Source organism: Capra hircus, chromosome 17, assembly GCF_001704415.2.
Source record: "Capra hircus breed San Clemente chromosome 17, ASM170441v1, whole genome shotgun sequence".
Taxonomy (NCBI): Eukaryota; Metazoa; Chordata; class Mammalia; order Artiodactyla; family Bovidae; genus Capra; species Capra hircus.
Genome location: NC_030824.1, coordinates 52684621 through 52697816, shown reverse-complemented (window position 1 = coordinate 52697816; position 13196 = coordinate 52684621). Strand labels below are relative to the sequence as shown.

General features: G+C 34.6%; 1 protein-coding gene across 2 annotated transcripts in view; it reads right to left on the bottom strand.

Annotated features, from left to right (window-relative positions):
- Positions 874-13196, bottom strand: part of NAA15 (N(alpha)-acetyltransferase 15, NatA auxiliary subunit) — a 70991-nt gene continuing 58668 nt past the window's right edge. The window contains exons 16-20 of one of the 2 annotated variants that reach the window (XM_018061551.1): positions 12308-12416; positions 10335-10433; positions 5712-5858; positions 4683-4780; positions 874-3658 (exon numbers count right to left, since the gene is read on the bottom strand). In XM_018061551.1, coding sequence (XP_017917040.1) covers positions 3458-3658; positions 4683-4780; positions 5712-5858; positions 10335-10433; positions 12308-12416 — 654 coding nt within the window. In that variant the 3' untranslated portion in view covers positions 874-3457. The remainder of the gene's footprint in view (positions 3659-4682; positions 4781-5711; positions 5859-10334; positions 10434-12307; positions 12417-13196) is intronic. The other variant, XM_018061552.1, reaches the window with a different exon arrangement.

The window sequence follows — 13196 nt, the reverse complement described above, 5'->3', positions numbered from 1 at the left end:
TGCTTCATCAAAGTGAGAGCATTCTTTTCTCCAGAACCTCCTGCACACTACCAACATCCCTCTAGTAGGAGCATACTGAAAGTGCAATGCAACAAAGAATAACCATTTCCAAAAATGTTTTATTGCTACAAGTTGTGAGATTTCCAACCATCAAAACTGGAACAAAACTTGAAAGGTTCAGCCCCCTGTGGGGCCGCACGGCCACTTCACGGGAATTTTTCATGTAGATTTGGCAGTGGATTTAGCAAAGTTCAGATGTCAGCAGGATGGTATCAAGAAACCTTGCCTGTAACTTAAGAGGTGGAACACAGGTAGAACAAGACTACCTCCCACTGGAAAGCTCAGTCTTTCCTTGAATTCTTAGCAAGAGTAATTTCAAAGTTTAAGGCTGGTAATTATTAAGACAAATATATACATATCCTGTAAGAAAATCCAACACTTCACTTTCAAATTTTTCCCGAACAGATGCTACATGTGGTAGCTGAAATATTCCTAGAAATGGTGTATAAGAGACTTCCCTGCATTTATCACAAATTTAGATAAATTATCTAGACCTACCTGATCTAGACCACATTTTCCTGGCCTCTTTTTATAGTCACAGCTTTCATTTCACAGCTCTAACAGCAATATATCGTGGAGTACAAACAACACTGTGAAAAACAAGGGCGTCATAAAACCCACAGGAAAGCTATTCACTAGTATCGGGACTCCTCTCAGTCATGCTATTAGATCACCTTTATTCTTGTGCATAATAAATGGGTACAGAAAAATGCTGAAAATGCGAAAGACTCAACTATCGAATTAAAGCTGAGGAAAACTAACCTGATAGTCAGATTTTAGTTTTTAAATGAGAAATGACAAGAGTAGTAAATATAAAGAAAAACAAAAAGAACTTTACTTCTCCTATGTTAATACAGGTCAAGGGACCCTTTCTTTTCAAAAGGGTTGATAACACCAGTTCTTAGCAATAAACATAAGGCACTTGTTTAGATTACATCATCACTGCATTTCCCCCCCTCCTTTTTTTCCTAACCCTGTTTTCCCCCACAGCATCATTTGGAATAGAATGAATGAGGCAAATGTAAGATGATCCAGTTCATACTATCCGGGGTAAGACAGCACAGTACAATGTTTTTGGGGTGATGTCTGGACATAAAATGAACCTCTGTCAATATCCTCTGAGACCAGACAATGTATCCACTAGCATGTAAACCTGAAAGAAAATAAAATATTTATTTAATAGTTCCAGTAAAATTGGTTTGGAATACAATATACATGTTAGGAATTTAGCTCCTCATGGGTGGCCTCTGCATCAAGAGTTCTTAGTACTTATGAATATTCATTCTAAGACAGTCTACATCATTTGAACATTGTCAAGACAAATATAAGAATTTTGTTTCAATATACAGTAGAGTTTAAACATGATTCACACATACACCCCCTATTTTATGGCTGGTGCCTCCTCCAAACACCTCATTAGTGGCAGAGGTAGCACTAGTGTTCTTTACCAACAATAAGAACTTCAGTTGCCACTCATAGGAGAAGTTGAAAAAGTTTTGTTTTTGTTTTTGCCATCTGTTAAGATGTTCCTGAGACAGGGCCAGTTAATAAACATAACAAAGCACTAGAGTCCAGTCTGTACTTGTCTTTACACCACTAAATTACTAGACTGGGATGTGGAATGCAGGTCATGTACTATGAAATGCTGAGTTTAGCACAACTGTTCAATCAGTAAAAGGATCAGGTCTCCTGAAAATTCCCTTTAGAATATACTTTCTATAAACTAAAAGTACCACAAAAAGGTCAATTATATATACAATCGATTCATTTTACTTAATATCCTTATTTGCTGAGATCTTGAAAATGCAATGAGAATACAGAGCCTCTGGCTAGTTCTCAGTGTTTGGGTTTAAAATTTTAAGGCTCGTTTTCTCAAACAAAATAGCAGTTCTCACTTTTCCTTTCAAATTACTAATTATATTCATAGTACCTGCTGCCATCCTAGCCCTCAAGGAAATCTTAATGCAGGAACAACACTATGCTTGCTTAATGGAATTTCCCTGACACCAACACTAAGTCCATTCCAAAAAGTTCCCATCTGAACTAGCCTTACAGCACATTACACTGCCTCTGGCTTGCACCTCTGTTTCCACCTGTGTATTTTCACAGAAGCCCAACACATATTAGTTGAAATATTCACACAACTGTTTTTCAAAACAATTTATTGCATCATATTTGGTACCTTATGTTTGACAACAAAAAGGAAATTACATCTGTAACTGCAGGAAAAAGAAGCTGGTCTGTTATTGAAAAAAAAAAAAAAGAAAGAAAGAAAGAAATCTTGGGCCCTTTAAAAATTACAAAGTCTTGGGCTTGCCTGAAACAACTGAGCAAGAAATATATTCTTAGAAATGTAGGGCTTCAAGTATTACAAACCTGTGACACTGTGGAAAAATTCCAGAGGTATCTAAACTGCAGCACATTTTTTTCTGCATATCGTGAACAAGGCCTGCTGAGGTTTTTAACTATTAGTCTCTTGATCAGTCATAGAATGGTAGTCAGGAGTTCTGCTCTTTAACTTCAAGCCATGGTAGATTTTCTTTTTTCACTCTTGGGTGAAAAGTTCATGCTTGCTAATTGGTTGGTGCCACATCACAGTGCATTTGGTTCTTGCATTACAGTTTTAACAAGTTTGGCCAAAACAATGCTGAAAGGTCTGCATTGTTATTTTAGTTCTTCAAGTTTTAGTTAGAATTGAGATTGTTCCAACTGGTTCCTTCAGTTAAAAACTGTGGTACAAGAACACCAAACTGATCATGTACAGTGAATTTTGGAAACACAACAAGCGTATTGAACACCCTCTAGGTTTTCTTATAATTCTGCTTGGTATCTATATGTCCCCGCTTCTACAACATCAAGCATCTGTTGTAGGTTTCTCTGTAAATAGTGATTCACATTGCATACTTCCTATGGTCATAATCAACCCCGTAACAAAATCAGTTAGATGCTAAAGCCCCAACAACTCTTTGTGCTCAGTGAAAGAATCCAGTGCTAAAACAGCATTTATGCTGTCTGAGATATAGTAAAATCTCACAAGACAAATTTAAAGTAATATTTCTGCCACACACCTGCTTTGTTAGCTGTAACAGCCTCCAGATTTTATATAAATTAGTTTAAAAACATGGGTGGGTAGGTAGGAATAGGATAAGGTATCTTTTTTTAACCCCTCAATTTTAGCAGCTTTTAATTTTTTAAGAAACTGAACCTATATCCTGTAATATGTTAGATATTTTATATATACTTTTTCAGCAGGATAAAAAACGTAAAACACTATTTGAAGGCAAGAACATTTACTCTTCTCATTCTGTGTAAGTTAGAGCAATGCAGCAGGTGCGTGACAAAAATATTATACACTAGATATGGTCCAAAGTCATTCCGTTTGCTTGTTTAATGATGTTCAAATTTCATTGGCCAGTTCTTCAGTTTCTGCAGAACTATCTCCATTAACTGTGATCTTCATATCCTCTTCATATCCAGGAGGCATGAAAGCCAAAGCGTAAGGGAAAAGCTTATGACAATTTGCTCTATAAACTTCAGCAGCTTCTTTACAGTCTCCTAGGCTACCATCACACAAGGCTTCTAATACCTCCATACATGTCTAGAGAAAGAAAAAAGGTCACATTGTAATTTGCTTAAAAGAAAAAAAATTTTACTGTGAATTTATTGGACATTTCATTACCAAAAGGTTTTCAAAATGAGAGGCAAAATGTACATATTTAAAGAAAAGTATTTATTCCCGCTATGCATTCCATTAGAATTATTTTCTTCAGAACTGCAAGGTTTACACGAAAGGATGGATATATAAACAGGGTCAGGACTAAGGTGAACCAAACAAGGTATGGGGTGCTACATCCAAAGACTCTCAGCAGGTAACCTTTGACAATGGTGCCTCAGCCTACCTGGTCCCGTGCGTTAAGTGCTGAAATGTACATGCCACTGTCAATGACTGTTCCTAAGTCTTTAAATTTTTTGGAGGCTCAGAGCCAGACGGCAAAATCAAACATTATTTTTTAACCTTCTATTAAAATTAAAGAGAACCTTTACGGTATGTCCACTGATGAAGAAGGAAAAGAGTCTCAGAAACACAAAGCATATACATCCAAGGAAAAATTTTCATGAATACTAGTAATTCTATCAACCAAACCCTTAAGTCGGTCTGCTTATATTTTTAAATGATTCATGGTGACTTGCATTTCTCTTGTTTTCTTTCTTCACCTTTTCACTTGGAAAATACTACGAAGTTTTCAGACATACAGTACCCCACAGACTCTGTTTACAAGGTTCTACTCTAACTGAAAGTGGAAGTGCTAGCTGCTCTGTCCTATGCAACCCCACGGACTGTAGCCAATCAGGCTTCTCTGTCCGTGGAATTTTCCAGGCAATAATACTGGAGTGGACAGTAGCCATTCCCTTCTCCAGGGGATCTTGCTATATACGTATGCACACATATACAATCTTAAATAAATTTAAGATAAACTAAGTTTCTGAGATGGAGCCATAATAGTTTGGAGAAGAATATGCATAAATAACAAAAAAAATTAATTGGTGAAAATTATTCTGGTGAAAGTAGAAACAAAAAGAGTCAAGTAACTCTTACAGAGAAATAATGAAAAACTCTTTACCTGGAGGTTTCTGTTAGTGAGGGATTCATCAAGTGTTGTTGCCAACTCTATAGCTCGCTTCTGACTAGAAGAATCTAAATAATATACCATTTTGGCAGCTAAATGAGAGGGAAAATGAGAATGTTTTATTTCAAGGTAAACCCAGCATTTTTATCTTCTATCCATTCAAATATAAAAAGCAAGATCTATGTGCACACAGTGTGGCACTTTACTAGAAAAATGCAAACAGCCATTTGAAATACTGTTATTTGAAAAAAACAAAAAACAAAAACCTGAGTAGACCAGAAACAGTCTAACTGTCCAAACTAAGAGAATGAGTAAGGTAAGAGACTATGAAAAAACACCAATATTTCTAATAATATTTGTCTTTATGTGGTGGGACCATGGATAGCTTTCTTCTTTCTAAAATGAAGGTAATTTGGGATTAAGGAGAATACTTGTGTGTGTGTTTTGACAGGTAGGGTTGTGTGTGTCTGTGTGTCTGGTGTGACAGAGAGGGGTATGGGAGATACCCAACCCTGACAGGCATGAGTTCACTGCTAAAACACTACCCATGGGTTCCATCAAGTCCAGACGTTGGCTCATTAGCACAGACTCTTGCCAGATGATCCCTGCTTGTGAGATGATTTTTAGGTGCGCAGCACTGTCAAGTTTCATACCTTATATAAGCATGAGAAATGAAAGATGATGGTTGCATCTAAGTGAATTTTAAGAGCATGCTAATGAGACAGAAAAATAAAGAGATTCTCCTTCAGTTTATGTAATAGATAGCTAAATTCAGTTACACGTGCTTCTTTGTAATGCCTATGCAGAACCAGGAGAAACTACTAACCTTGATTCATAGTAATGATTTTATCTAAAAGATTAAAAAATATATAGGAGGTTAAGCTGCCTGTTTCATAGGATTAAAATGTGACACATACACATTTGCCTCTGCCATACAAAAAGTGTGTAACCTGCCAATGACCCACTATCGTAAAAACTGAAGCTGTTTTAGAGCCCGAGATAAGGAAAAAATAAACTGATTACCTGATAATCTGTGTGGCAATGAATCAGAATTCCTTTTCAGAAAAGTTTCATTAAAGTTCTTTGGATTCGTTGCTCCAAAAAGACGATTCATTTCTTGTTTTAATACTGTTCTAACTGCATCGGGTAAATCTTTACTTTCACACACTGCTGAACAAATTAAAAACAAACTCTTATTAGCAGTTAGATACTGATACAATCTGTGGAATTAAGAAATTATCTACCTGATGAAGTCAATAAAACAAAGCAATTATATATACAAAGACTGTATAAACTTACTAATAATCCAACAATTTTTCAAAGGCTACCAGATATAGTGCAGAAGATTAAAAGAATTTTCCTCACCCTATTCCATCTTCTATATCCAAGTAAACCATTACAAATTTATCAGTTAAAAAAAGCCATGGATCTTTATATTCAGTGATTATGTGAACTTGCTATCACTACATAGTAATTTCCAAACAACCACCTTCTCCTGTAAGGAATACACTGTTGTCATCATACGCTTTGGCATTTGGAGATGGAAAAACTGATTCCCCATCTCTCTGGGCTGAATCCTAGTTTGGTATAGAGAGATACCAAACAGACTTGAGTATGATTTGAGTGTGGACAAATCATAACCTCTCTGAACCTATTCCTTGATCTGTAAAATTGAGGTGATATCTAACCCAGAAGGATCACAGTAATAAAAAGCTACAAAAATAATGTTATTGTTTAGTCGCTAAGTCGTGGCTGGCTAGCCAGGCTCCTCTCTTCATGGAATTTTCCAGGCAAGAATACTGGAGTATATAGCCATTTCGTGCTCCAGGGGATGGTCCCGACAAAGGGATCAAACTATATCAAGCCCTTGTCTCCTGCATTGGCAGGTGGATTCTTAGAGCTGAGTCATCTGGGAAGCCCCACAAATAAAATAGCTAATGACATAACAGATATTCCATATACTGTAGGTACTATTTTTGTCACAGATTGAAGAAAACATAAATAGATTTTCCTTATGATTAGAAACTAGCATTGTGGCTTTCAAACTCTTGACTACAACCAAGTATCTGTACTCTGATGACCATGTTTCCTATAAACATAACTTATTATGGGAAGCAAAAATTTCACAGAACACTGACCCTTGCATTGTGCAGCACATTCGTGTATCTTATACTCTAATTTATTTCTATTTTAAGTTTTCAAATGCTTCCAAATGATAATGACCCACTCAACTTCTTTCATTTTCTCACTAATAGATCACTACCCTAAGTTTAAAAACACTGAACTTTTGAATAGCAAACTTCCAAATGAAATACTCTACATGTAGTCAGCAACTAAATAATTGATATGTGCCCTTTGCTGGTTGAACAGCATTTCTTCTATCATTCTATAGAATTGGTTAACTCAAATAAATGAGCTACTAATTAAAGAATTTAGCTTAATCTCCATTATGCCTGTATTTTCAACTTGGATTTGGCAAATTTATCAATATTTGTCTTGGGGGTGGGGAATGGGCTTAGGAGTACAGAGTGAACTGGAAGGAGAAAATCTGTTAAAATAGGTTATAGCCAATTACAATGAACATTATGTCAACAAACAGGTATCTATACAATTTATTACTTCTAGGGCCTCAGTGGTTTGCCTGCAATGCTTTCAGGACACTTTCTATATGCAGACAGGAAAGTAAACTTCTGGCTCATCTCTGGGAACCATACTTTTCATGCTTTTCAATATTAACTTGTTTTCCTCAGATTAAAAAAAATCTCAGAAAAATAAAAACTGCTATTAAAAAAAGCCCATACAGTTAAAAATACATAAATATATATGTCTTGTGTTTAGGACGTGTCAAAGAGGGAATATTTAAATAACTCCAAAAATCAACTAATAGCTATTTCCCTTTTTTTGTAGTAATAGTTTATATTAATAAAGCATTCATTTATTTAACAGATTAAAAAAAGAATGTTTCCAAAAACACTTCCTTACTAATTCGCAAATTGTTTCTGGTCAACTAACTCAGTTTTCTCCTCTAATCACTAATCATGTAAACTGGAACTGCAATTTCCAGGAAGATATTACAACAACCAACCAATCAATTCTACTGTAGCAAAATTTAGAATGTCCTATGGAAGGAGCAGCCTCAAATGTGCCAGATTTATTAAAAAATCTTTTATGGGTGAAGAATAATGGAGGCACAGGGAGTCAATCTAAATATTTTGTGACACTGATAAAAAACTAACCAAAAATTACTGACATCTCAAGAAAGTAAAAAATCTCAGATTATCTAATTGTCTTCCATGATACATTAAACCTTTTCCAAGGGGCATGTGAGTTGAGTCCTGAGACACCCTAAAATTAAAACAATGTTTGGTTCATGTTATTAGCAGACTGAATAAGTTTAGTCATCACCAACAGTTAAAAGTTACATTAAAGAAGGGGCTGATTCTTAGCAAAAGGAGTTTCCCTGGGTTCCCAGACTAGCCAGCATTTTTTGGTTAAAATTTCGGTAGAAAAGGATATTTTGTGTGAGACAATGATTACTCACTACTAGTTACAGTACAACCTGCTAAGTGATTACCACTCAAAACAGCAAAATAAATAAATGACCATATTAATTAAGCAAGGGTTTTTTTGAGGAAATACATAAGTACAGATGAGAAATAAGCTGCAGAGCAAAGGAAAAAATGAGTTTGTACAAATGAGAGAGGAAAATAATATAAGATTCATTATAGATTAAGGTGACCAAAACCTACTAATTTTAAAAACATTTAAGGGAACATAAACATGTAAGCAGGTATCAAAACAAATGAATACCTAAGGTCCTATTTCGACTTAGAACTGACCGGAAATATAATAACAATTGCCTTAAGTTCTACAACTTACAAAAAAAAAGTGAAAAACTTGGAAGAGATACTATCATTCTCATAATTAAAGGGGGAAGGGGACATCCTATACAGTAAATGACTTTGGGGACGATTACTACTTACACTGGTAGTGTAATGTTCTGGAGATTTGGAAGATGCTCATAACCATGCTAAAGTGAATATTCACTTAGAGAAGGTTCTACAACTAATAAAGTAAGTGTGGAGCCATTGTTTCACTTTATAAATCTCTTCCTGACAATGATGTCAGATGAATACCTGAAGCAATGACAATAGCTAACATTAACTCCACTCAATTAATTCTAACTTTTAATGTTAGGACCATTCTTTGTTCTTCTAAAGTTCATAAGCATTTAAATTTTCTGAAACAACTGTTCCAAGAAAATGGTTATATGTTCATCAAGCCACACACTCATTCGAAGTATATGCTTGTCACTTCCAATTTATATTTCAAACGAATATAACTCAAACTCCATAAACTTTATATGTACTATTTTATTATCATTCAGGAAAAAACTGACTGTATAAAAATGAAGTGTATATTTATTGAAAATAGCTTGACTGCATTTCATCCTAACTAAAAATGATTTATGGCTGTTATTTCCAGCCTTAACTTTTTGATTCATGATTTCAAAAATTTTTTTTCTTTAATACCAAAAAAAAAAAAAAAAAGACTAAAAAGAAACTTCCTATTTTCACTAAATACAGCAATTAGTTCTACTTTCTATAATATGACTACATTATTACTTTCAGAATTTTTTAAAATTGGGCGGAAATTTTCTATAATTTAGCCTCCGTAACAGGAAATCAGTTTTTTGACAAGCATAAATATGATCTAAGTAAGGCTTTACCTTTTCTTATAAGTCAAAATAATGTTAACTGGGACAATTTAGCATTTTCAAAAGAATGACTGGGATACTTGGTTTAATCTCATTTTTATATAATGCATGGATTCACATGGGGTTGAGTATTTAGCAATGAGACAGCTAATAGTATTTTCAAATTCTGTAGACTGTTTTACTAAACACTGAATTTCTCCTTATCCAGTTACTTAAAAACAAAAACAAAAACTACTACTTGACTACAGAAGTACTTTATTCTAAATTTAAAGCTCTGGTAGTAGAAAGAACAATATGAAGATCTGAGTCTCATTTCTATTTCATTAATAATTATTGGTGTTATCGTAAATAAGTAATTTAGCGTTTTAGTGTCCTAGATTTCTCAACTATGAGAGATAATTGGCATAATATCCCACCTTTCGTTTTCTAAAATTCTGTAGCTTTACTTCACATTAAAACTTACATATGGATCTTACTGACTAAACACTTGAAAAGGACAACTATTTGTTTTAAAGTTACTTTTACCCTACATTTACTGACAAAAATTTTATGATTCAAATCATTATACTAGAGACAGGTAAATGAGATAATTTGTCAATTTCAAAGAGATTTTTTAATTTTACAACAATTAACTATGTCACATAATGAAATACAATTCAAAATTTCAACTTATTAACCTTTAAGAAACAGAAATAAAGATGATTCTCAAATATCTGGACTGAATGATTCTGTGTCAAAATCAGGTAACATTTCTAGCCTTAAAATAAAGACCTTCACCACAAAGAAAAGACTTGTTTTTTCCACAGGCTAATTTAATACACAATAGCTTTCAAATGATTTGAATTTATGATAAACTTGTATAAATCACTTATTCAGTCACTATCAGTTACTGTAGTCAAATATTTAAGTAACAGAAAATGAAAACATACCAGTACTAAAGAGTCGAATCATACATTCATGAAGCCAGGGATGACTAGAATCAATAGCAAATGCTCTCTTTACTGATTGTAGCATCAAAAGAAACTTTTCTATAAAAAGAAAAAGATATATTTTGATCATTTAATAAAAAGAGATACCCTCCTTTAGAGGACTAATAGTATCTTACAAATAGAAAAACTCATTTAGAGTCAATCACATCTGGAAAGCAACGTATGACTGAAGCAATTGACTTCCTCAGGTTAGCAACATTAGCCAATATTTTCCACACAACATTAAGAAAAATGGTTTTCTTAAGTATAAAAAATTTAGATAGAAAACTTTGTTGATTACGCTTGAAAGTACATTGTTTACACCTTTCTTGTGTTTTGCGACATGTGAAATCATTTCCCTTCCACCTCAGTGTTCCTCTCCGGTCAATCCCTGGCTTCTCTTCCCCATCAAAGGTAGAGTATTGACCAAGGTTATGTTTTTAATCACCTTCTAATCTTTCCCAATGCTATCCCTTCTCACCCCATCCCTCATGTTTTCCAAGCTTTAGTAGTGTCTCCACTTATTGGATGGAAAAGTGTACCCAAATACTCACAATTCCAAGTCTCATCCACAGCCGTCTTTGTTAAGACTTCTCTAATAGGGTACAACTCTACAAATATCAAAATTTGAAACCCTAGGCTCCTCTGACAATTCCTTTTCCCCTAACTGCTACACTCAGAAAGCTAAAAATACAGCTATGTCCTTTATCATTGCCCATTTCATGCTGTAGCAACAGACTCCAAATGCTGGAGAGTGACTGAGAGGTGGTACATAGCAAAGAAGCCAACTTAGTAGGATTCAGACTGCCTTTCACTACTTACAGCAGAACGGCTTTTGTATTTTACACTTTGGGGTTCCATGCAAAAATATTTGTTTAAAAAATATTTGCTTAAAAGAGAGCTGTGTTAACTATTAACAAAACTTTTAAATTACTGGACTATTTATTAAACTAATTTTCCCAATTACGACAGGAGCACTGTAGAAAATAGAAAATATAGAAGAAAGTATTTTAATCACTCAAACTCCATCAAGAGACAGTCTCTTATGTTTTGATCTATTTTCTTCTTAGCTAGTGTTCTATTTTACATACCCATATAAGTATCTTAATAGAGATTAAAATAAACTATAGTTGTTCTGAACCTTATTTTGAAACAATGTTATACAGTAACCTTTCCCCAGAATTTGATAATCATGATTTTTTGATGGATACTCTACAGAGGTATCATTTTATTCTATCTCTTAGCAGGACAGTTACTGTTTGGAGTAGTAACTTTTGTCAGATGTTACTAACCAGTTTCTATTTCCGTGAATATGTATCATCTTAGTGATAAAATTTTTTTTTCAATGAACCATTTGGATTACATCAATTCAGTACCATAAAATCTTATAAGAATTCTAAATCTAGCAACCAAAATCCTCCATCTAACCTTTACCTGGCTTAGGCAACAAAGGCAACCTCAACATTATTTATACACACTTGTTTTCTCTTAATAGATATTCTTCCTTTCTATGCATCTTTTCTTTTAGAAGTATGGTCTGTTCTTCAAGACACACCTCAAACACTGCATCTTCTATCTGTAACAATGGCTAATGGTTGACATTATTTACTGCTTATTGTGTACCAGACACTATTCTAAGATCTATGTGTATTATTCAGTTACTAATTTTTATTCACATATGAGCATGATAATCACTATATTTCACCTTAATTTTAGTTATATATTGTACATCTATTTTTTATTTTAATGCCCTAGGGGAGAGAATCACATCACTGTAACTCCCCATGTTGTAAAAGGCAGGCATTTCTTTGTGAGGAAGCAGCACTTGCATTTGCCACAATATCCTACAGTGGTGAGGCCATCAGAGTTGGCAACTATATTCTGAGAAATAAAGTGATCAATTTTATCAGAGCCACTATTCTCTAATTGCCTACCTTTCCTAAAGTAAATCTCAAAGGCAAAAAGATGAGTTTCTATCTTGTTCTTCACCAAGTTCTTCAATGGCGTTAAAAATTTAATAGCTTCTTCCAATGGAGTTTCAACCTAACAAAAATAAGAAATATTATACAAATGGAAGCAAGATTTGCAGGGGTGGGGGGGGTTAATTTACTCTATTTATTAAAAACACTTTTTCGGAAAAAACCACTTACCAGTCACCCAGAAATACACTGCCATATTTTACCCTCCCACAATCTAAAGGAAGGGGATTCTGAACTCCTCATTCACTGAGATTATACATTATCTGTGGATAGAAACTATCCAACAAGTAAAGAAGAAGATAGAATAGAATGAGAACCAGGAAAAGAAAGACAGGAAGGAAACAGGTAAGATAGCCAAGGGCAGGAGGGGTGGGGTGGGGGTGGAGAAAGGATGACAAGGGCTAAGAGAACATTAGAGAATGGGTGAAAGTTGAGTATAATCAAGCTATTAAAAAATAGTACAATATCCATTCTGTGTTGCTTTGTTCCACTCCGCATTCTACAGAAATCCATATTTATTCAAATGCCATACTACATGTGCGGTGTCATTTGAAGTTTTATATTTACAGAACGCTGTCTCTACCACCCTGTGAGTACTGAAACAGGACTAGTCTCTGCAGACTGGGGCTGGGCTAGGGCACAACACTATATTCACACTCAGCCTCTGGGTCCTTACACCTGCCCTCTCTCATCACTGAGGCAATAACAACGCACCCTCAGTGGAATTCGTGGAATTCAGATGTGCCATATCTGCCCATACAGTAATCTGTGGTTTCACCAACACAGATTTAGGCGAAGGAAATTATTTAACAGCATTAAAAGCAAAATCAAGTTACACAGTAAG